General features: G+C 44.0%; 2 protein-coding genes across 5 annotated transcripts in view; one reads left to right on the top strand and one right to left on the bottom strand.

Annotated features, from left to right (window-relative positions):
* The window catches only part of ahr1a (aryl hydrocarbon receptor 1a), a 359,463-nt gene that overhangs the window by 162,510 nt on the left and 171,300 nt on the right, over positions 1–25,653 (top strand).
* hdac9b (histone deacetylase 9b) overlaps positions 1–25,653 on the bottom strand; it is a 174,552-nt gene that overhangs the window by 50,233 nt on the left and 98,666 nt on the right. Inside the window, exon 1 of one of the 4 annotated variants that reach the window (XM_064946762.1) lies at positions 17,222–18,042. The exons of 1 other annotated variant lie outside the window; for it this stretch is intronic. In XM_064946762.1, coding sequence (XP_064802834.1) covers positions 17,222–17,330 — 109 coding nt within the window. In that variant the 5' untranslated portion in view covers positions 17,331–18,042. Of the gene's footprint in view, positions 1–16,904; positions 17,041–17,221; positions 18,043–25,653 lie in introns of those variants that run through there. 2 more of the 4 variants (XM_064946761.1, XM_064946763.1) reach the window with 2 other exon arrangements.

The following is a 25,653-nucleotide window of genomic DNA, read 5'->3' as shown; positions in this document are numbered from 1 at the left end:
CTGTTCACACTATGGGAATCGGTGGCCACTAGAAGGCTGCATCCCAAATGACACCCTATTCCCCATATAGGGTTCTGGTCAAAAGTAGTGCACTATAAATGGAATAGGGTGCCATTTGGGACGCAGGATAAGCGTTCCTCACTCGTGCTGCACATGTAAAATGCATAAAATGTCAAACCCAAGTTGGTCAGAGTTGAGCCCTACCAGAAAAGGTCCCCATTAGCCCAGTTGTCTGTTAACAACATACCTTCCCTGTTATAGTGTTCACTGATAATGTGAAACATATTGTCTTTCCTCCGCTTGGTGGTGGCGGTGCAACCAGTTTTTCATTACACCATCCAACCCCTCTGTGTGGTACAGCGGGCGGCGCTGTCGTTATAAATGATTATAAATAGAAACATTAAAGCAAGTGCCGCAATCCTGGGCTCTGACAACCCCACACCCTTTCCACCACCACTACCACCCTAACTGGCTGCCATGGTAACGTTTGCAGGCGGCGGCAGGCGACATAATAATGTCTCTCCTTCCTGATCGAGTCTTGTTGCGTGTTGTCTCCTTGTCTCATCCTTCCTATCCTAGCTACAGTTGCTGTGTGACACTGGGGCTGGGGCAGGTAAACTACCATCATCCTATTTAGACTGTTATCGCTATGTAAGAGTTGATACATTGGGAGAAAAAAATAAATAAATACGTACACACATCATGCCACAAACACATACCTGAAAAAAATGAAATAATAATGATTGCATTGTAACCTGTACCTTGTCTTGAGAAAGGCTACATGAATGGAATCAAAGATACAATCACCATATTTCCTTATCCTCCCAGTTTGTGTTTTGTTTACTTGATGCTAGGGGTTTTCTCATTTCTTTGTCACATTCAGAGAGTGAAGAGAGCAAAGGGGACTCCCCCAAGACTGTACTTAATCCCTCCCCCCTCCCTCCCTCCCTCACTCCCTCCCTCCCTCCCTCTCGAGCCCTCCCTCCCTCCCTCCCTCTCGAGCCCTCCCTCCCTCCCTCCCTCCCTCTCGAGCCCTCTCTCCCCCCTCCCTCCCTCCCCCTCCCTCCCTCCCTCCCTCCCTCCCTCTCGAGCCCTCTCTCCCTCCCCTCCCTCCCTCCCTCCCTCCCTCCCTCCCTCCCTCCCTCCCTCCCTCCCTCCCTCCCTCCCTCGAGCCCTCTCTCCCTCCCTCTCTCCCTCCCTCCCTCCCCCCTCCCCCTCTCCCTCCCTCTCGAGCCCTCTCTCCCTCCCTCCCTCCCCCCCCTCCCCCTCCCTCCCTCCTCCCTCCCTCCCTCCCTCCCTCCCTCCCTCCCTCTCGAGCCCCCTCTCGAGCCCTCCCTCCCTCCCCCTCCCTCCCTCCCTCCCTCCCTCCCTCCCTCCCTCTCGAGCCCTCTCTCCCTCCCTCCCTCCCTCCCCCCTCCCTCCCTCCCTCCCTCCCTCCCTCCCTCCCTCCCTCCCTCGAGCCCTCTCTCCCTCCCTCCCTCCCCCTCTCTCCCTCCCTCCCTCTTCTCTCTCTCTTCTCTGTGTTCTAAAAACAGCTCATTTTAAATAACAGAAGAACTCCTGTCAAAGAGCAGCCCAGCACCTGTAGCACACAGCCTTCCTCTAGTGACAGGGAATATTCATCTTAGTGGTAAGTACTTGACAAAATACTATCTTGCAGCAGCACCGGAGGTGTTCCAGGCGCAGAGGTGAACCTGTGAGCCAATGAAAGGGCTGCGTACGGCAGTGGGTCAGACAGACAGCAAGGACCCTGGCGGTACGGCGCTGCTGCTTCTCTAATGGTATTAAATACAGCCAGAGAAACATCTGCTGGCTGGCTGCAGTGAGTCAGACAGACAGCAAGGACCCTGGCGGTACGGTGCTGCTGCTTCTCTAATGGTATTAAATACAGCCAGAGAAACACCTGCTGGCTGGCTGCAGTGAGTCAGACAGACAGCAAGGACCCTGGCGGTACGGTGCTGCTGCTTCTCTAATGGTATTAAATACAGCCAGAGAAACACCTGCTGGCTGGCTGCAGTGGGTCAGACAGACAGCAAGGACCCTGGCGGTACGGCGCTGCTGCTTCTCTAATGGTATTAAATACAGCCAGAGAAACACCTGCTGGCTGGCTGCAGTGAGTCAGACAGACAGCAAGGACTCTGGCGGTACGGCGCTGCTGCTTCTCTAATGGTATTAAATACAGCCAGAGAAACACCTGCTGGCTGGCTGAGGGAGAACCCAGCACTGTGATGTCGTATTAATTTAATATTTAATTACCTACCCTCACCGTGACGGGTATTAAGACGCTCCACTTTGATCTGGAGAATCCAGCTGAGGCTCCATCAGAATCATACAGCACAGTTCTGTGACTCCAGCAGAATCATACAGCACAGCTCTGTGACTCATCAGAATTATACATCACAGCTCTGTGACTCCATCAGAATCATACAGCACAGCTCTGTGACTCCATCAGAAGCATACAGCACAGCTCTGTGACTCATCAGATTTATACAGCACAGCTCTGTGACTCCATCAGAATCATACAGCACAGTTCTGTGACTCCATCAGAATCATAAAGCACAGCTCTGTGACTCCAGCAGAATCATACAGCACAGTTCTGTGACTCCAGCAGAATTATACAGCACAGCTCTGTGACTCCATCAGTATCATACAGCACAGCTCTGTGACTCCATCAGAATTATACAGCACAGCTCTGTGACTCCAGCAAAATCATACAGCACAGCTCTGTGACTCCATCAGAATTATACAGCACAGCTCTGTGACTCCATCAGAATCATACATCACAGCTCTGTGACTCATCAGAATCATACAGCACAGCTCTGTGACTCCATCAGAATCATACAGGACAGCTCTGTGACTCCATCAGAATCAATCAGCACAGCTCTGTGACTCCATCAGAATGATACAGCACAGCTCTGTGACTCCATCAGAATCAATCAGCAAGCTCTGTGACTCCATCAGAATCATACAGCACAGCTCTGTGACTCCATCAGAATCAATCAGCACAGCTCTGTGACTCCATCAGAAACAGACAGCACAGCTCTGTGACTCCATCAGAATCAATCTCTGTGACTCCATCAGAATCATACAGCACAGCTCTGTGACTCCATCAGAATCAATCAGCACAGCTCTGTGACACCATCAGAATCAATCAGCACAGCTCTGTGACTCCATCAGAATCATCAGAATCTGTGACTCCATCAGAATCATACAGCACAGCTCTGTGACTCCATCAGAATCATACAGCACAGCTCTGTGACTCCATCAGAATCAATCAGCACAGCATTGTGGCTCCATCAGAATCATACAGCACAGCTCTGTGACTCCATCAGAATCATACAGAACAGCTCTGTGACTCCATCAGAATCAATCAGCACAGCTCTGTGACTCCATCAGAATCATACAGCACAGCTCTGTGACTCCATCAGAATCAATCAGCACAGCTCTGTGACTCCATCAGAATCAATCAGCACAGCTCTGTGACTCCATCAGAATCAATCAGCACAGCTCTGTGACTCATCAGAATCATACAGCACAGCTCTGTGACTCATCAGAATCAATCAGCACAGCATTGTGGCTCCCAACCTAATGAGGTTCCAGCAGAATCATAGAGCACAACACAGCGATGTGACTCCTCCCCTTACAGAAAGGAAATGGTTATCACATGAAAGGAAATGGTTATCACATGAAAGGAAATGGTTATCACATGAAGGGAAATGGTTATCACATGAAAGGAAATGGTTATCACATGAAAGGAAATGGTTATCACATGAAAGGAAATGGTTATCACATGAAAGGAAATGGTTATCACATGTTGCTTTACAGGTTTTCACATTATTACATTAACTTCACGTGTTCACAAGTGAAATTCATGTGTGTTTTTTCAAAAGGGTCCAAGCTCTAAGAGGTGAGGAAAAAGGACACCTTTGACCTTATTTCCTATTTAGTGCACTACTTTTGACCAGAGCCATATCGACCCTGTTCAAAAGTAGGGCACTATAAATACAGTTGAAGTCGGAAGTTTACATACACTTAGGTTGGAGTCATTACAAATTTCAGACTGTGGTTTGCAACTGCACATGGGGACAAAGATCGTACGTTTTGGAGAAATGTCCTCTGGTCTGATGAAACAAATATAGAACTGTTTGGACATAATGATCATCGTTATGTTTGGAGGAAAAAAGGGGAAACTTGCAAGCAGAAGATCACCATTCCAACCGTGAAGCACGGGGGTGGCAGCATCATGTTGTAGGGATGTCTTTGCTGCAGGAGGGACTGGTGAACTTCACAAAATAGATGGCATCATGACGTAGGAAAATTAGGTGGATATATTGAAGCAACATCTCAAGACATCAGTCAGGAAGTTAAAGCTTGTTCGCAAATGGGTCCTCCAAATGGACAATGACCCCAAGCATACTTCCAAAGTTGTGGCAAAATGCCTTAAGGACAACACAGTCAAGGTATTGCAGTGGCCATCACAAAGCCCTGACCTCGATCCCATAGAAAATATGTGGTCAGAATTGAAAAAGCGTGTGCGAGCAAGGAGGTCTGACTCAGTTACACCAGCTCTGTCAGGAGTAATGGGCCAAAATTCACCCAGCTTATTGTGGGAAGCTTGTGGAAGGCTACCTGAAACTTTTGACCCAAGTTAAACAATTTAAAGGCAATGCTACCGAATACTAATTGAGTGTATGTAAACTTCTGACCCACTGGGAATGTGATGAAAGAAATAAAAGCTGCAATAAATCATTCTATCTACTATTATTCTGACATTTCACATTCTTAAAATAAAGTGTTGATCCTAACTGACCTAAGACAGGGACTTTCTACTAGGATTAAACGTCAGGAATTATGAAAAACTGTGTTTAAATGTATTTGGCGAAGGTGTATGTAAACTTCCGACTTCAACTGTGCATAGGGAATAGGGAATGAGAATGCAAGGTTTACTCTCCACTGCAGATTCTTCCATTTAAACAATGGTAGTTGTTCCAGAAAGGTAAGTGGCCCCAGCCACCTTCAGACTTTAAGTAACGTCCATTTAGAAAGTTAACATGACCAAAGGTACAGTTACATTGTAAGATGCAACATTTTAAGTCGGCGGAAAAACTATTTTTCTAAACTATTTTTCTAAGTTGAAATAATTTTTTTTTAACTAGTCCTTACACTTCTTATCAACATAAGCCATCTGTTGTTCAGGTCAAGTGCAGACTGTATAGACAGCACCCTGTTAAACAGAACACATAGTAAAGAAGGCAGATCTTTGCCCGAGATATTATCACCGTGTCTGTTTTGAATTAACCAGCATCATACGCCGACATTAAAATAGACCAATGTCTATCTGGTTATATCTGTGGCTGCCTACAGCTAAGTTTGGGATTCAGAAATGACTATGTCAAATGTTATACGTGAAACTGAAATCTGCTGTTGATGTACTGCAAATACCAGGAGGAGAACACGGAAGCAGCAGTAACTACGGCTATATATAACAGATTTTCTGAGCTGCCTGGGTCTTAATATAGACAATGTGTGAAAGACTGTCACGGATGTCAGGCTGTCTGCTTAATTTAACACAGAGTTTTGTTTTTAAGCTAAATGCCCTGAAGGAGCACTGAATCAACCTCTGGCTTTTTGACGAAGATACAATAAACTGTTACTACTAGATATTAATTCACCTGCAGTTTTCCTTGAGCGAAAGAAGTGATGGGGCCTCCTCATTGGTGGAGAGGTGTCACTAAGCGCCAACGGCAGGGACTGGCGGGTAAAGGAGATTTATGAATGACAGGTCCAATTTGTTTTTAGCACCAGGGAGAGACAAGCAGCACCCTGCCCCATGCCCAAATTCTTCCCCTCCGAGGGCCCTGCCAACAGGGGATAGGGTGACTCATAACCAGTGGCTGCACTCCCACTGCACTAGCCTCCACTCTGACACCACGGGCCAACACTACCACCACACAGCTCCGTGACCGCCTGTCCCCAACGTGTTTATTTCTATAACAGATCTGTCTCTCGTTAGCCCTCATGGCAGTTGGAGTGACGATCACAGCCTTCATTTGAGATGTTGGCATGGCAATGGCAGGTGTTTGCTTCCCAATTGGCAGCCCATTTCCTATATAGTGCACTACTTTTGACCAGAGCCCATAGGGAATAGGGTGCCATGTGGGACACAGTCCCTGTCTGTTTTTACCTTGAGGAGTCACACTAGCAGGCTTCACCCACCACACAGCAGAGAGAGAGAGAGAGAGAGAATAGAGGCAAGTCGTCTGGACTGGTGAGAGTGTTACATGTTGTGACGTCTGTGATGTGAGATATGTGTTCTTGGATCTCTTCCCATCATCTATTTGTCTAATAATAATAATAATAATAATGATAATAGGCTAGAAGACAGTGCCCATGTTAGATCCTACAGCTACATACTACAGCTACATACTACTGTCCTGCATCATTTGCAGTCAATGGATAGGCTACATGGCCAGTTTCCCAGACACAGAAGAAGCCTCGTCCTGGACTAAAAAGCATGCTTAATGGAGACTCATCATTGAATCTCAGGCCGGCACACAATTGACCCAGCGTGGTCCGGGTCAGGGGAGGGTTTGGCCGAGGTAGGCCGTTATTGTAAAACAGGAATTTGTTCTTAACTGACTGACCGAGTTAAATAAAGGTTCAACAAAAACATTAATTAAAAAATTGACAGACTCTATATGACCAAAGGTATGTGGACACCTGCTTGTCGGACATCTCATTCCAAAATCATGGGCATTAATATGGAGATGGCCCCCTTTGCTTCAATAACAGCCTCCACTCTTCTGGGAAGGCTTTCTACTAGATGTTGGAACATTGCTGCGGGAACTTGCTTCCATTCAGCCACAAGAGCATTAATGAGGTCGGGCACTGATGTTGGGCGATTAGGTCTGGCTCACAGTCAACGTTCCAATTCATCCCAAAGGTGTTGGATGTGGTTGAAGTCAGGGCTCTGAGCAGACCTGTAAAGTTCTCCCACACTGGAACAGGAAAGGACCTTCCCCAAACTGTTGCCACAAAGTTCTCCCTTCACTGGAACAGGAAAGGACCTTCCCCAAACTGTTGCCACAAAGTTCTCCCACACTGGAACAGGAAAGGACCTTCCCCAAACTGTTGCCACAAAGTTCTCCCACACTGGAACAGGAAAGGACCTTCCCCAAACTGTTGCCACAAAGTTCTCCCACACTGGAACAGGAAAGGACCTTCCCCAAACTGTTGCCACAAAGTTCTCCCTTCACTGGAACAGGAAAGGACCTTCCCCAAACTGTTGCCACAAAGTTCTCCCACACTGGAACAGGAAAGGACCTTCCCCAAACTGTTGCCACAAAGTTCTCCCTTCACTGGAACAGGAAAGGACCTTCCCCAAACTGTTGCCACAAAGTTCTCCCACACTGGAACAGGAAAGGACCTTCCCCAAACTGTTGCCACAAAGTTCTCCCTTCACTGGAACAGGAAAGGACCTTCCCCAAACTGTTGCCACAAAGTTCTCCCACACTGGAACAGGAAAGGACCTTCCCCAAACTGTTGCCACAAAGTTTTCCCTTTACTGGAACAGGAAAGGACCTTCCCCAAACTGTTGCCACAAAGTTCTCCCACACTGGAACAGGAAAGGACCTTCCCCAAACTGTTGCCACAAAGTTCTCCCACACTGGAACAGGAAAGGACCTTCCCCAAACTGTTGCCACAAAGTTCTCCCTTCACTGGAACAGGAAAGGACCTTCCCCAAACTGTTGCCACAAAGTTCTCCCTTCACTGGAACAGGAAAGGACCTCCCCCAAACTGTTGCCACAAAGTTCTCCCACACTGGAACAGGAAAGGACCTTCCCCAAACTGTTGCCACAAAGTTCTCCCTTCACTGGAACAGGAAAGGGCCTTCCCCAAACTGTTGCCACAAAGTTCTCCCACACTGGAACAGGAAAGGACCTTCCCCAAACTGTTGCCACAAAGTTCTCCCACACTGGAACAGGAAAGGACCTTCCCCAAACTGTTGCCACAAAGTTCTCCCACACTGGAACAGGAAAGGACCTTCCCCAAACTGTTGCCACAAAGTTTTCCCTTTACTGGAACAGGAAAGGACCTTCCCCAAACTGTTGCCACAAAGTTCTCCCACACTGGAACAGGAAAGGGCCTTCCCCAAACTGTTGCCACAAAGTTCTCCCACACTGGAACAGGAAAGGACCTTCCCCAAACTGTTGCCACAAAGTTCTCCCACACTGGAACAGGAAAGGGCCTTCCCCAAACTGTTGCCACAAAGTTCTCCCACACTGGAACAGGAAAGGACCTTCCCCAAACTGTTGCCACAAAGGTCTCCCACACTGGAACAGGAAAGGGCCTTCCCCAAACTGTTGCCACAAAGTTCTCCCACACTGGAACAGGAAAGGACCTTCCCCAAACTGTTGCCACAAAGTTCTCCCTTTACTGGAACTAAGGGGCCAAGCCCAAACCATGAAATATCAGCCTCAGATCATTATTCTTCCTCCTCCAAACTTTACAGTCGGGGCAGGTAGTGTTCTCCTGGCATCCGTCAAACCCAGATTCGTCCGTTGGACTGCCAGATGGTGAAGCGTGATTCATCACGCCAGAAAATACATTTCCACGGCTCCAGAGTCCAATGGTGGCGAGCTTTACACCACTCCAGCCAACGCTTGGCATTGCGCATGTTGATTTTAGGCTTGTGTGCCACTGCTCGGCTATGGAAACCCATTTAGTGAAGCTCCTGACGAACAGTTCTTGTGCTGACGTTTTCTTCAAGAGGCAGTTTGGAACTGGGTGGTGAGTGTTGCAACCGAGGACAGACGATTTTTGTGCGCTTCAGCACTCGGAGGTCCCTTTCTGTGAGCTTGTGTGGCCTACCACTTTGCGACTGAGCCGTTGTTGCTCCTAGACGTTTCCACTTCACAATAACAGCACTTACAGTTGACTGGGGCAGCTCTAGCAGTGCATAAATTTGATGAATTGACTTGTTGAAAAGGTGGCATCATATGACGATTGCATGGCTGTGTGCTGTCAGCAACGGATGTGGCTGAAATAGCCAAATCCACTAATTTGAAGGGGTGTCCACATACCTTTATATATATAGTATTGTCTTAATTAATCAGTGTCCGAGAAACTGGCCCATAGTGTTTAATGTATCATTCTGAATGGAGATGAGACTGTGGCCGACACTATGACACTAAGTAGACATATCACCACAAGGTTAATTATTAGGTTATTCATCTTTCTGATGGTACTTTGCTTGACTGCTTACTCATAGCAACACTTTGTGAAGACCATAATATTATTATAGTTCTCTGTGAAGACTATAATAATATTATAGATCTCTGTGAAGACTATAATAAAATTATAGAGCTTTTTGAAAACCATAATAATATTATAGATCTCTGTGAAGACCATAATAATATTATAGAGCTCTGTATAGACCATAATAACATTATAGATCTCTGTATAGACCATAATAATATTATAGATCTCTGTATAGACCATAATAATATTATAGATCTCTGTATAGACCATAATATTATTATAGATCTCCTTATAGACCATAATAATATTATAGATCTCTGTATAGACCATAATAATATTATAGATCTCTGTATAGACCATAATAATGTTATAGAGCTCTGTATAGACCATAATAATATTATAGATCTCTGTATAGACCATAATAATATTATAGAGCTCTGTATAGACCATAATAATATTATAGAGCTCTGTGAAAACCATAATAATATTATAGATCTCTGTGAAAACCATAATATTATAGAGCTCTGTGAAGACTATAATAAAATTATAGTGCTCTTTGAAAACCATAATAATATTATAGAGCTCTGTGAAGACTATAATAAAATTATAGAGCTCTTTGAAAACCATAATAATATTATAGAGCTCTGTGAAGACTATAATAATATGTGAAGACTATAATAATATTATAGAGCTCTGTGAAGACTATAATAATATTATAGAGCTCTGTGAAGACTATAATAAAATTATAGAGCTCTGTGAAGACTATAATAATATTATAGAGCTCTGTGAAGACTATAATAATATTATAGAGCTGTGAAAACCATAATAATATTAGAAATCTCTGTATAGACCATAATAATATTATAGAGCTCTGTGAAGACTATAAAAAGTGCAATAATCTTAATATAACAGTGTGTTAATGAGGGTTTTCAGTGAATTTATGTAAATTAGGAAGCTCATCTGCATTTCCTTTGGCAAAGAAGAATTCTCAGCAACAAAAGAGCGATCAAATAAGATTCTACATCTGTTTTGGCTCTTACAGACACATTCGTTAAAAGACAGCAACAAACAACAAGCCAATAATAATAATAATAATAGTAATATAACACTTACAATCCAACAATCCAAAATGATCTGAATATAAGTGAAAAGACATCAACAAACAAAAAAATAGATCACAACAACTGACACTTAATTATAAATACAGTGCAATATAGTGAATCCAACAATCCCAAACAATACTTTTTCCTGCTTTCCAAAAACATAGTGACATTCAACCAAGCTCTCAGAGCTCTTTCTAACTGGCCTTGTATAAATAGAAACTGGGAGATGGAGAAGATGTTTCAGGGCAGGAATAGCCTGATGCTTGGGTCTGCTGTGTGGTGCTGGATCTCTCATTAAGTGCCTTGTTATTTTGGGGCAGCTGGCACGTCTAAAGCAGGAAACAGAGCTTTATTTTTAAGTCCCAGGCGGTCAGACTCGTCTTCGCAGCTCAAACAGAGCTGTGGCTTGCAAGCTATCAACTAACGCTAACAAAAGGAGCCGAGCCGCTGCCGAGCCACAACCCGAACCACTCAAACCCTGGTCATTCACCATAGAGTTTAATGTGTATGTCCTTAAAGGGATACTTGGGGATTTTGGCAATGAGGCCCTTTATCTCCTTCCCAAGAGTCAGATGAACTCTGTAGTGTGTCTCCGTGTCCAGTATGAAGGAAGTTAGAGGTAGTCTCTTCAGCCAATGCTAACTAGTGTTAGCACAATGACTGGAAGTCTATGGTTATCTGCAAGCATGCTAGTTAGCAATTGCACTAATAAAAACGGTATCCACAAATTAATCTGACTGGTGAAAATCCAGAAATAGCCCATTAATGTAATGAAACTGTCCAACCATGGGGCACTGCTTTATACAGTCTATAGGACTCTGTCACCTCCCAAAATCCCTACCGTTCTGTAATGTACAGTAACATAGCAACCCAGTCAAGATAATGTACATAACGGTGGCAGACAGAGAGAGAACTGTACGTTTCACATTTGAATAGCACTTTACTACCTCCCCAGGATGCCCTGCGAAGCCTGTCTTTTTCCTTGTACAGGTCCAAGCATCAGCCCAGTGATGGAAGGATGTGGGCCCAGCACATTCACAGCAACTCAACAGAGCTTCACACCATACAGACACTCTGATAGGCCGTTGTGCATTAGAAATTACGCAACAACAGCTGGTCCTCTAATATTATGTTCCTCTAAATTTCATCAAATTTGTATCAAATTATTAGAGTGAAGAAATAATTGCTTGATACCTAGACTATGCTTATCGTAGTCTTGCTATTATTCATTTTCAAACAGTATATTTGGAACGTTCAACTATTATTTAACAGTTCAAGAGGAACATCTTGTTACATATTTGTATTGCAGAAGGGGTACAGAGTAACTGTAATGCAATATACAAATCTAATTCACCAATGACAGTCTTTGTTAAGCAGCAGATGATTGAAATGAATATAACGGTAGAGAGAGCAGCAGACAAAGGAGAGGCCATGGTCATATTATAGGGCATTATAAACACAGTGTTGTTGTGTGTTTTATTATTCTCAACAATCCCACTTCCTGACATTACATTCAGTTAACTAATTAGTCATTTTCTCTTTTTCAAAAAGCCTTTGTGTCTGAGCACTTTGTTTTGGTCACGTTAGAACATGTTGATGTCACTGCTACATGGCTCATCTCATTAAAATCACAAAGACATGTTGTCTTCCTCCCTCTGAATTCATTGAGCTTCTTCAACATGAAAGCGGGAGAGATGAGAGTGTTATTAAGTGAAGTGTGAATTCACGAAGAGCTCTGTGGACAGAAACCTTTATGAATGCTGGTTCTCCAGATAGTTGCAAGGACAGCTTCATCACCATTGGATGTGATTATAAACCCACTCATAACACACCGTTTTAGATGGTTTCAGATGTTATGCCTAACATGTGTACTGTCAGGAAATGAATGTATGTGTATCTTTCTGTATGTGTGCTTCACGAGGTCAAATTCCTAACAACTTCTGTTTACCCTGTCTACCCTGTCTTCCCTGTTTTTCCTGTCTACCCTGTCTTCCCTGTTTTTCCTGTCTACCCTGTTTTTCCTGTCTGCCCTGTTTACCCTGTCTGCCCTGTTTACCCTGTCTGCCCTGTTTACGCTGTCTGCCCTGTTTATCCTGTCTGCCCTGTTTACCCTGTCTGCCCTGTCTGCCCTGTCTACCCTGTTTACCCTGTCTGCCCTGTCTGCCCTGTCTACCCTGTCTGCCCTGTCTACCCTGTCTGCCCTGTTTACCCTGTCTTCCCTGTCTGCCCTGTTTACGCTGTCTACCCTGTTTACGCTGTCTACCCTGTTTACGCTGTGTACCCTGTTTACTCTGTTTAAGCTGTCTACCCTGTCTTCCCTGTCCTCCCTGTCTACCCTGTTTACGCTGTCTACCCTGTTTACACTGTCTACCCTGTTTACCCTGTTTACACTGTCTACCCTGTTTACCCTGTCTGCCCTGTTTACCCTGTCTACCCTGTTTACGCTGTCTACCCTGTCTGCCCTGTTTACCCTGTCTATGCTGTCTACACTGTCTCCATGGTCTTAGTCCAACAGAACAGACCTGTGTGCTGTGCAGCAGTCACTGTGGTGCCTCCCTGCCTCCCATGCAGCCGTCATAAAAGGCATGTGACAAGGTTATTTTTAGAACCGAAAATATAATCGTCAACAAGTGAAACCAGAATAAGAGACAGGCACACACACGCACACACGCACACACACACACACACACACACACACACACACACACACACACACACACACACACACACACACACACACACAATAGGTAAATGATAAATGAAGTATATCTCTCCTTCCAAAAGCACTGTTATATCAGGGGTGTGCTGCTGGCACTGAGATGGAGTGATAAAGACACACAGCCTAATCTTAGCTGGCTAATGCCATAAGCCCAGAATAACACACCTAAGAATAGCTGACCCACAGAATAAGCAAGAAGCCTGAAATTCAGGCACTTAAAATATCTTGTTGTTTGGCAAAATGATAAAGAAGAATATCTTCCTTCCAGGACTGTTATATCAGCAATGGATGTTGGGATTGACCTGGTGTTCTATTGACAGAGCAGAGTGAGATAGAATGTGTCATGCTAGAGCCTAATCTGCTTTCTTGTTCTGCTGACTAATGGATCATGTACTGTACTACCCAGAATAAACACACCTAAGAAAAGCAGAGCAGAATAGACCCACAGAATAAACAGAGTAGAATAGAATACTGAAATTCAGGCAGAACAGAAAAATATCTTGTTGTTTGGCAGATAATGTTATAGGACAGAAAAATAATATCAAGAACAACAAGAACAGATCAGAATAGAATGCAAAAGAATCAAACAGACCAGAAGAATAGGACAGATTAAACATAATAGAACAAAGCAGAACAGAATAGGACAGAATAGAATAGAACAATGGATGAATAGAATAGAGCAGAACAGAGCCTAGAATAGGACAGAATAGAATAGAACAGAGCAGAATAGAATAGGACAGAGAAGAGACATAATAGAACAGAGCAGGATAGAATGTGTATAATATAACATGCAGAATAGAGCCTTAATTATAATCACAGAGCAGAATAGAATAAAAATGCTATTCTTGTTCTGCCTGTAGTTAATTAAGTATGGATCATGTTACTGTAGATACCTTTCAGCTTGTCCTGTAGTTAATTAAGGATATGGTCTGTGGTTAATACAGACAGAATGAAGTAAGAAAATTAAGATATGTGTTTGTCAGTTAATGAAGAACATGAGCAGAATGAAGTAGAGATGTGTTGGTCCTGTAGTTAATTAAGTAGAGATGTGTTGGTCCTGTAGTTAATGAAGTAGAATAATTAACAGAATGTGTTTGTCCTGTAACAGAGAGATGTGTTGGTCAGAATTAGAATATGTGTTTGTCAGTTAATAAAACATTAATTAAGTAATATGTGTTTGTCCTGTAGAATGAAGTAGAATGTGTTGGTCAGAATACAATGATAGAGATGTGTTGGTCCTGTAGAATAAGTAGAGATGTGTATGGTCAATTATAGATATGTGTTTGTCCTGTATTAATGAAGTAGAGATGTGTTGGTCAGAATAGAAGATGTGTATGGTCAGAATAATTAAGTAATATGTGTTTGTCCTGTAGTTAATGAAGTAGAGATGTGTTGGTCCTGTAGAATTAGAAGATGTGTATGGTCTGTGGTTAATTAAGTAGAGATGTGTTTGTCCTGTAGTTAATGAAGTAGAACAAAGCCTGAAATTAGAATAGGACAGAATAAGTAGAATAGAACAGAATTAAGTAGATATGGACAGAATGAAGTAGAGATGTGTTGGTCAGTTAATTAAGAACAGAGCTGTGGTTAATAGAATAGGACAGAATAATGAATAGAATGTGAGGTCCTGTAGAATAAGTAGAATAGGACAGAGATGTGTTGGTCCTGTAGTTAATTAAGAGAGATGTGTAATAGAATGTGTTTGTCAGTTAATGCAGGATGTGTTGGTCCTGTAGTTAATAAGTAGAGATGTGTATGGTCTGTGGTTAATTAAGTAGATATGTGTTTGTCCTGTAGTTAATAAGTAGAGATGTGTTGGTCCTGTAGTAATGAAGTAGAGATGTGTATGGTCTGTGAATTAAGTAGATATGTGTTTGTCAGTTAATGAAGTAGAGATGTGTTGGTCCTGTAGTTAATTAATAGAGATGTATGGTCTGTGGTTAATTAAGTAGCAGAATAGTTAATAAAAATGTTGGTCCTGTAGTTAATGAAGTAGAGATGTGTTGGTCCTGTAGTTAATTAAGTAGAGATGTGTATGGTCTGTGGTTAATTAAGTAGAGATGTGTTTGTCCTGTAGTTAATTAAGTAGAGATGTGTATGTTCTGTGGTTAATTAAGTAGATATGTGTTTGTCCTGTAGTTAATGAAGTAGAGATGTGTTGGTCCTGTAGTTAATTAAGTAGAGATGTGTTGGTCCTGTAGTTAATTAAGTAGAGATGTGTATGGTCTGTGGTTAATTAAGTAGATATGTGTTTGTCCTGTAGTTAATGAAGTAGAGACGTGTCTGTTCTGTAGTTAATTAAGTAGATATGTTTTTGTTCTGTGGTTAATTAAATTGATATGTGTTTTTCCTGTAGTTAATATATTGTACTGGTGGTTAAATATAGTTCTACAACAGACAACAGTACAATGCGTATGAGGAGAAATACACTGAGTTTACAGAAACACACTATAAGAGTCATGTCCACAGAGCATGTGGTATCCTTGGTGATCAATGTGAGGATGTGTGAAATGAATCACTTAAGCGTTTATCTCTGATGTTCACAAGTTATTGAGAAATCAATAGTCATAATATTCATTTCCTGTATACAACTCTCTGCCCACAATACGCAGTACATGACTCAATCTGTGTATTGTCATAACAATGCTGCCCACCAAAACTCCTGACATTTACTGTAGTGTGTGTGCTTTCCCATAATACAATGCTGGTCCCATTAGATGACAACAGCCCAGTGAATGTTCTGAACTACCACAAGTCCAAAAGGCAGAGAATAACAGAGTGACTCACATTGAGTGAATACCGTAATCCGACATTACTCAGAATGATGTCAGGTTCGTTTGAACCCTGAGATGCATTTCTCAGGTCAGGAGTAGAATGTCATTGTGTTTGGTGAACATCCACAGAGACGCAGAGATAATCTTTTGATCTTCATTTCCCTTTGCCTTGTAATGTCTGTATTTTTACCTTGGCATTTCCTGCTACTGTTATTATACCCCAAAAAGTGAAGCCTGACATGGAAGCCTCCCTTCCAAACACAACATCCCTTCCAAACACAACATCCCTTCCAAACACAACATCCCTTCCAAACACAACATCCCTTCCAAACACAACATCCCTTCCAAACACAACATCCCTTCCAAACACAACATCCCTTCCAAACACAACATCCCTTCCAAACACAACATCCCTTCCAAACAAACATCCTTCCAAACACAACATCCCTTCCAAACACAACATCCCTTCCAAACACAACATCCCTTTCAAACACAACATCCCTTCCAAACACAACATCCCTTCCAAACACAACATCCCTTCCAAACACAACATCCCTTCCAAACACAACATCCCTTTCAAACACAACATCCCTTCCAAACACAACATCCCTTCCAAACACAACATCCCTTCCAAACACAACATCCCTTCCAAACATCCCTTCCAAACACAACATCCCTTCCAAACACAACATCCCTTCCAAACACAACATCCCTTCCAAACACAACATCCCTTCCAAACACAACATCCCTTCCAAACACAACATCCCTTTCATGTTTGTGGTGACAATGACTGTAAAAAGCACAGTGCTATTAATATGCACCAAAACAAATCCAAACTGAGCACTCAGTCCATTTCCACACAATGATAAAACTATGTGTATTTACTAACACTCACTATACAGACAGTTTTAAACATGTTTGTTTTACTCCTTTCAGACACAAGCAAACAGAGAAACAATGACAGTAACAGAATACAAGGAGGAACTGCCCATCCAGAAGCACTGCACACTGTAAAACCATGCAGTATAATATCACACATGTAAATACCTGGATACAGAAAGCAGTGCCTGATCATAACGCGTTGCTGTGCTGAGAAGTTTGGAGCCCTCCTTTCACAGAGGCAGACAGATAGAGACTGACTGGGAGAGACCGGAGAGTTGAGAGAATGAAACCGAGGGAGAGGGAGGTAGGGAGTGAGAGAGAGAGAAAAAGAGAGAGAGAGAGAGGGAAATAAGGAGAGAGAGCGGCAGACCGCCAGATGAAGAGAAACAGAGAGGATAAGAGTGCTGTAAAAATCCAGAGGAAAAAGAGAAAGAGAGGCTATCCCTTTAGGAGCGGAGAGAGAGCATGGTGGGTCTGGTCACCTGAGTTAACGTTGTGCATCTTCTGCTGGTCCAAGAGTCGCTGGTGGACAACGAGCTTGTTTGTTGTGGTGGAGAAATTTGACTCGCTCTCGTAAATCGTCTGTAGCATACTCCACTCAGCGCTCAGGTCGCATCGCAAGTCCTGCTCTTCCTGTCCCTAAAGAGCCAACCCTCTCACAGCAGTGCACTCAGGGGAACGACCACGACGGCGTACGGAGACCTCCTTTTCCTCTGAGGAAACTCTCTCTCTCTTGCTGTGCTGAAACGCAATACAATAACCACACCACACACTCCCTCTGTGAGGCTTTCCCCACTATACTGTGACTACACAGCACCATAGAACACAGAGCTTCAGTCAAGAAGTCCCTGTTCAGACAGAGTTAGAAGATGACTGGCAGTCTGATTCTTTTCTCTTGGTGTGACACTGAGCTACTACCCTGCTCTTATTCCCTCTGATCTCTCTCTCTCTCTGTTGTCTCTCTCTCTCATCTGTCTGTCTTCTCCTCTCTGTTCCTCTCTCAGTAATGTCTGAGTGGTGAGAGTGAGCCTGCCTGTGTTTCAACCTTCCAGTGGGGGGTGTACTAGTCAGAGATGAGCTAAGCCGGGCACTGTTTATCCGTCAACCTCTCACAGGAAAGTAATGCTTGAGCCGGAGAGGGTGCAAGCTTCATTTGCATGTGAATTAACAACAGCGTGGCCCACAGGTGACAGAAATAGAACAATGGCCGGCCCCAGCTATAAATAGGAGGGCAGAGGCGAGGGGATTGGAGCAGCATTGATGTGTTTAAAAATACCTCCACCAAACACAGCTGTCTCTTCTACAGCTCTACAGCTAGATTCCTGCCAGAAGGCATGTCTCCTGACTGACTCCCTCCCTCCCTCTCTCCCAGAGCAGAGCCCAGCCAAGCTGCAGAAGGAGGCTCACTCTGCTTGATTCCTCTCTCTCCCCCTCTCTCTCTCTTGCTCTTTTCTCTCACTCTTTCTCTCATTTCAAATCTATGTATCTCTCTCCTTTCTCTTTCTCTCTATTTATCTCTCTCCCTCTCTCTCTCTCTACCCTCTCTCAACTGGGATTCTTCATTTCTTTCTCTCGTACAAGATTCATCCTTATATCCCTTTTTCCAAAACATACTATCCAAATCAAATGTTTTCCTCATCCGTACAAGGTCTTGCTACTGTTGTTTTTCTTTCATGGTAGTTTATGGTGCCTGTGATATTCTGTATTTTGACAACGTAACTTCTATTCTTATTGGCAGCCCATTTCTGATAGGTTGGTTAGTAGTTCAAGCAGCCCATATCTGATAGGTTGGTTATTAGTTCAATCTCAAGATGATTGGTTAGTCATTGAGAGTAACAAACCAGCACCATATTCTGCATGTTAAAGAAACACATGTATTATATAACTAACGGTGTCAACCCTCCCAGATCACCCTGACCCAACCACCTGACCAAGTGGAATAGTAACTATTATCTCAGATTGTAGGATGGAGAGAGAGCAGGGGTCAGTGTGCATCCAGGACACTGCAGATGTAGGATCTTCATTCCAGACAGTTTGCTATAACAGGAAACAAATCCTGCAGCAACAAGAAATGTGAATTATTGTGTGGATTATAATTAATGGGTATTTTTATGAAGGCATTAAAACATGTTTCATCAGGGCAAATCAAGTCTTACATTTTAACGTGGAAATGACAAACTTTAGAACCTTTTTAAAACCCTGAATACACTACAAGCTGGCCTTTCCTGCCGTGCAGGAACATTCTCAGCGACAAAATAGGGTGAACCCTGACCCTAACCCTAACCCTAACCCTAACCCTAACCCTAACCCTACACTACAAGTTTGCCTTTCCTGCCGTGCAGGAACATTCTCAGATACAAAATAGTAATCAAATTAAGATCCTAAATCTGTACTGCTCTTGAGGAAGCATGCCCTGAGCCAGCTAATCGTGTGAAGAAGCATGCCCTGAGCCAGCCAATTGTGTGAGGAAGCATGCCATGAGTCAGCCAATCATGTGAGGAAGCATGCCCTGAGCCAGCTAATCGTGTGAAGAAGCATGCCCTGAGCCAGCTAATCGTGTGAAGAAGCATGCCCTGAGCCAGCTAATCATGTGAAGAAGCATGCCCTGAGCCAGCCAATCGTGTGAGGAAGCATGCCATGAGTCAGCCAATCATGTGAGGAAGCATGCCCTGAGCCAGCTAATCGTGTGAAGAAGCATGCCCTGAGCCAGCTAATGTGTGAAGAAGCATGCCCTGAGCCAGCTAATCGTGTGAAGAAGCATGCCCTGAGCCAGCCAATCGTGTGAGGAAGCATGCCATGAGTCAGCCAATCATGTGAGGAAGCATGCCCTGAGCCAGCTAATCGTGTGAAGAAGCATGCCCTGAGCCAGCTAATCATGTGAGGAAGCATGCCCTGAGCCAGCCAATCATGTGAGGAAGCATGCCCTGAGCCAGCCAATCGTGTGAGGAAGCATGCCCTGAGCCAGCCAATCGTGTGAGGAAGCATGCCATGAGTCAGCCAATCATGTGAGGAAGGATGCCCTAAGGCAGTGGTTCCCAAAATGTTTATAGTCCAAATGCCCCTTCAAACATTCAACCTCCAGCTTATACGGTACATCCCTCTAGCACCAGGGTCAGCACACTCTCAAATGCTGTTTTTTTACAAAGCTCGTGGGAAGTGACAAAGAGCTCTTATAGGACCAGGGCACAAATAATAATATAATAATAATAATCAACAATTTTGCTCTTTATTTAACCATCTTCTATATAAAACTGTATTTGTTCATCAAAAATGGGCAATGACTCAACATGTTGGGTTGTATTGGAGAGAGTCTCAGTCTTAAATCATATTCCACACAGTCTGTGCCTGTATTTAGTTTTCATGCTAGTGAGGGCCGAGAATCCACTCTCACATAGGTACGTGGTTGCAAAGGGCATCAGTGTCTTAACCACGGGATTTGCCAAGGCAGGATACTCTAAGAGCAGCCCAATCCAAAAATCTGTCAGTCCCTTCTGATGAAATAAAAATTTCACAGAACCGCTTGTTGCAATTTCGATGAGGCTCTCTTGTTCAGATATGGTAAGTGGACTGGAGGCAGGGCATGAAAGGGATATCAAATCCAGTTGTTTGTGTCATCTGTTTTGGGACAGTACCCAACTCACTCAGGTGCTTCCTATATCACATTTGACATTGTCCGTAAGCTTGAGTTCATTTTCACACAAAAAAATCAAACAATGATGGAAAGACCTGTGTGTTGTCCTTGTTAATGCAGACAGAGAAGAGCTCCAACTTCTTCATCATAGCCTCAATTTTGTCTCACACATTGAATATAGTTGCGGAAAGTCCCTGTAATCCTAGATTCAGATCATTCAGTCGAGAAAAAACATCACCCAGACAGGCCAGTCGTGTGAGACAAAACATCACCCAGATAGGCCAGTCGTGTGAGACAAAACATCCCCCAGATAGGCCAGTCGTGTGAGAAAAAACATCCCCCAGACAGGCCAGTCGTGTGAGACAAAACATCACCCAGATAGGCCAGTCGTGTGAGACAAAACATCACCCAGACAGGCCAGTCGTGTGAGACAAAACATCCCCCAGATAGGCCAGTCGTGTGAGAAAAAACATCACCCAGACAGGCCAGTCGTGTGAGACAAAACATCCCCAGATAGGCCAGTCGTGTGAGAAAAACATCACCCAGACAGGCCAGTCGTGTGAGACAAAACATCACCCAGATAGGCCAGTCGTGTGAGACAAAACATCACCCAGACAGGCCAGTCGTGTGAGACAAAACATCCCCAGATAGGCCAGTCGTGTGAGAAAAAACATCACCCAGACAGGCCAGTCGTGTGAGACAAAACATCACCCAGACAGGCCAGTCGTGTGAGACAAAACATCACCCAGACAGGCCAGTCGTGTGAGACAAAACATCCCCCAGATAGGCCAGTCGTGTGAGACAAAACATCACCCAGATAGGCCATCAGACAAAACATCACCCAGATAGGCCAGTCGTGTGAGACAAAACATCCCCCAGACAGGCCAGTCGTGTGAACAAAACATCACCCAGACAGGCCAGTCGTGTGAGACAAAACATCCCCCAGACAGGCCAGTCGTGTGAGACAAAACATCACCCAGATAGGCCAGTCGTGTGAGACAAAACATCACCCAGACAGGCCAGTCGTGTGAGAAAAAACATCACCCAGATAGGCCAGTCGTGTGAGACAAAACATCCCCCAGACAGGCCAGTCGTGTGAGAAACTCATCATCATCAAGCGGTCAGACAAGTGAAAATGATGTTCAGTAAAGAAAACTTTAAGCTCGTTTCTCAATTCAAAACAACGTGTCAATACTTTGCCCTGTCATCAAGGCAAAGGGTGGCTATTTGGGTACAACCTGTTATTTCAAAATGTGGAAAGCATCAGCCTGACTACCATTGGCTCAGACTCTGACCAAACACAGAGCTGGAATGAAACAGTTTTACACACTTCTGAAAGGAACAGTGAGCGGGTCAAGGAACTCCGGCAACAGGTATGATGTCTATCCAATATGTCTAGTTCTATAGTGAGATTTACACTATGCTACTCTACATGTAAACATGAGTTACAGTACATACAGTAGGACATCCTGAAAAGCATTTACACATACTGTGTTTGGTTTCTTTCAGAGAGTCATGGAGGTCAAGGCTAATCAGACCCCATAATGAAATAATGTAAGTAGACGAGACAGGGTTTAACCTGGCATAAGCACATCGGTAGGTAAGAAACGTCATAGAGAAAAGGGCCACTGTTGATGTGCCGGGTCAGAGAGGAGCAAATATCACAATGTGTGCTTCAACCTCGAGTGCTGGTTTGGTCGTGCAGAAATGCCAGATTGGTCCCTGCAACACTGAGCACCTTCTTCTGGTGCCAGAAGCAGAAAGGGAACAGCTGGGAGGAATGTGTGATTGCATGGGACAATGTAGCATTCCACCATTCACATGCAATCACAAACTGGTTTGGAAGCCCATCCAAGAATGCCCCCCTCCCCCCCCCACTCACCGTTCCCCAAACTTTTTTCTGCCTGGAGGTGGAAAGTGTATGATCATCGGTCACATGACCAAATGTCCCTCCTGGATGCAATGGATGCCATCTGCAGAGACATCTCAGCTGAAGACTGTCAGGGGTGGATGAGGCAGGCCAAGCGCTACTATCCAAGGTGCAGAGACATCTCAGCTGAAGACTGTCAGGGGTGGATGAGGCATGACAAGTGTTTCTATCCAAGGTGCAGAGACATCTCAGCTGAAGACTGTCAGGGGTGGATGAGGCATGACAAGTGTTTCTATCCAAGGTGCAGAGACATCTCAGCTGAAGACTGTCAGGGGTGGATGAGGCAGGCCAAGTGTTTCTATCCAAGGTGCAGAGACATCTCAGCTGAAGACTGTCAGGGGTGGATGAGGCATGACAAGCGTTTCTATCCAAGGTGCAGAGACATCTCAGCTGAAGACTGTCAGGGGTGGATGAGGCATGACAAGTGTTTCTATCCAAGGTGCAGAGACATCTCAGCTGAAGACTGTCAGGGGTGGATGAGGCAGGCCAAGTGTTTCTATCCAAGATGCAGAGACATCTCAGCTGAAGACTGTCAGGGGTGGATGAGGCATGACAAGCGTTTCTATCCAAGGTGCAGAGACATCTCAGCTGAAGACTGTCAGGGGTGGATGAGGCATGGCCAAGTGTTTCTATCCAAGGTGCAGAGACATCTCAGCTGAAGACTGTCAGGGGTGGATGAAGGCAGGCCAAGTGTTTCTATCCAAGATGCAGAGACATCTCAGCTGAAGACTGCCAGGGGTGGATGAGGCAAATGACAAGATGGTATCCAAGGTTAGAACATCTCAGCTGAAGACTGTCAGGGGTGGATGAGGCAGGCCAAGTGTTTCTATCCATTTGTTGCAGAGACATCTCAGCTGAAGACTGTCAGGGTGGATGAGGCAGGCCAATGTTTCTATCCAAGGTGCAGAGACATCTCAGCTGAAGACTGTCAGGGATGTGTGGATAAGGCAGGCCAGGTGTTGTTATCCAAAGATGCATAACGATGAGTTGACATAAGATGTGATGTGGATGTGAACATGTGGCCAAATGCTGAAGATGGTATAGATTAGAACAGAACGGGGCATTTTACTGTTTTTGTTGAACCCTTCTGTGCCTTTTTTACCGTAATTGTGTTTTATTTTTACAAAGGTCATTTGTTGTTGAACCAAAGGTCATGTATGTTGGATGTGTTGTTGAACCAAAGGTCATGTATGTTGGATGTGTTGTTGAACCAAAGGTCATGTATGTTGGATGTGTTGTTGAACCAAAGGTCATGTATGTTGGATGTGTTGTTGAACCAAAGGTCATGTATGTTGGAGGTGTTGTTGAACCAAAGGTCATGTATGTTGGATGTGTTGTTGAACCAAAGGTCATGTATGTTGGATGTGTTGTTGAACCAAAGGTCATGTATGTTGGATGTGTTGTTGAACCAAAGGTCATGTATGTTGGAGGTGTTGTTGAACCAAAGGTCATGTATGTTGGATGTGTTGTTGAACCAAAGGTCATGTATGTTGGAGGTGTTGTTGAACCAAAGGTCATGTATGTTGGATGTGTTGTTGAACCAAAGGTCATGTATGTTGGAGGTGTTGTTGAACCAAAGGTCATGTATGTTGGATGTGTTGTTGAACCAAAGGTCATGTGTGTTGGATGTGTTGTTGAACACCGGCAGCAATTTCATGTTGCTAATAACGCTTTTACTGCAGCACTTCCTATTTGTTTCTACTGTACATTCTATGAAGTAAAGATGACTCATTCACTTTTAGAGAGTATGTTGCCAAAATTGCACACATTCGACACTTGAAACTGAATTATAAAAAACTATGGATTTCATATTGTCTAATGTATGCAGGTAGAACCGAAACCTGAAAAGTAATGCAGTTTTTGTAATGTCGTTGTGCTAAGATTGACTATATGCTCCTCTTGGATAGAAAACATGTGCTAGTGTTTTGACAGAATGATTAGATATTGAGTCAGGTTTACCGTGTTTTGATAGAATTAGTGTATGTAGAGAAAGTGTTTTTGTATTTTGAAATGTATTTAATGAACAAAATGTGGTTTTGAGCAGAACATTAACTATTTGGCTAATTGTGTGTTGCTGTGTTTAAGAGTTTAGGGAAAAGTATCTTAAGTATAAGTAAATGCTTGTTAGCAACTGTAAAAAACTGTAACAGCTTTCAGCTTAGCTTCCATTTGTCCTTGTCTAAAACACAGGACAACACTGTCCCTTTCATAGTCTTTCATGTGACACAACAGGTTTTAAAAAAACACAAACTACTGAATCAGAACTAGGTCACTAGGGAGTGCTGTGCATTGATAGCATTACAGAGCACAGGAGGTTGGTGGCACCTTAATTGGGGAGGACGTGCTTGTGGTAATGGCTGGAGCGGAATGCGTGGAAGGGTATCAAATACATCAAACACATGGTTTCTATGGTTTCCATGTGTTTGATGCCATTTCATTTGCTCCGTTCCAACCATTATTATGAGCCGTCCTCCCCTCAGCAGCCTCCACTGGTACAGAGGAACAAAATAGTTCATTGTTTGATAATACATCCACATGATCTGTTTGAATGGCAGGGGAAGGAAGCAATCGCTTTGGTCTGGCTCTAAAAACAGAACAGTGTATTATTCCATCAGAGCCCCGTAGAGAACCAATAACATGATAATTAGACTCATAACATACACGTCAGGTCGAGTGTTCTCTCTGACCACTGATAGACGCAGGCCTGACTTACTGGCTAAGTGGGCCTGAGATACTGGCTAAGCAGGCTTGAGTTACTGGCTAAGCTAGCGGGCTGAGTTACTGTCTAAGCTAGCGGGCTGAGTTACTGTCTAAGCTAGCGGGCTGAGTTACTGGCTAAGCTAGCAGGCTGAGTTACTGGCTAAGCTAGTGGGCTGAGTTACAGACTAAGTTAGCGGGTTGAGTTACTGGCTAAGCTCGCGGGCTGAGTTACTGGCTAAGCTACCGGGCTGAGTTACTGGCTAAGCTACCGGGCTGAGTTACAGGCTAAGTTAGTGGGTTGAGTTACTGGCTAAGCTACCGGACTGAGTTACAGGCTAAGTTTGTGGGTGGAGTTACTGGCTAAGCTACCTGAGTTACAGGCTAAGTTATTGGGTTGAGTTACTGGCTAAGCTACCGGTCTGAGTTACAGGCTAAGTTAGTGAGTTGAGTTACTGGCTAAGGTACCGGACTAAGTTACAGGCTAAGTTAGTGGGTTGAGTTACTGGCTAAGCTAGCGGGCTGAGTTACAGGCTAAATAAAGGTAAAAAAAAATAAAAATAAAAAAAATAGAGCAGGTCTAACCCATACGACTTCATAGAGCAGGTCTAACCCATATGACTTCATAGAGCAGGTCTAACCTGCGTTCATCCACC

The sequence above is a fragment of the Oncorhynchus masou genome, chromosome 29, assembly GCF_036934945.1.
Source record: "Oncorhynchus masou masou isolate Uvic2021 chromosome 29, UVic_Omas_1.1, whole genome shotgun sequence".
Taxonomy (NCBI): domain Eukaryota; kingdom Metazoa; phylum Chordata; class Actinopteri; order Salmoniformes; family Salmonidae; genus Oncorhynchus; species Oncorhynchus masou.
The sequence above is the reverse complement of the archived record's forward strand: the minus strand, read 5'-3'. Positions and strand labels throughout refer to the sequence as shown.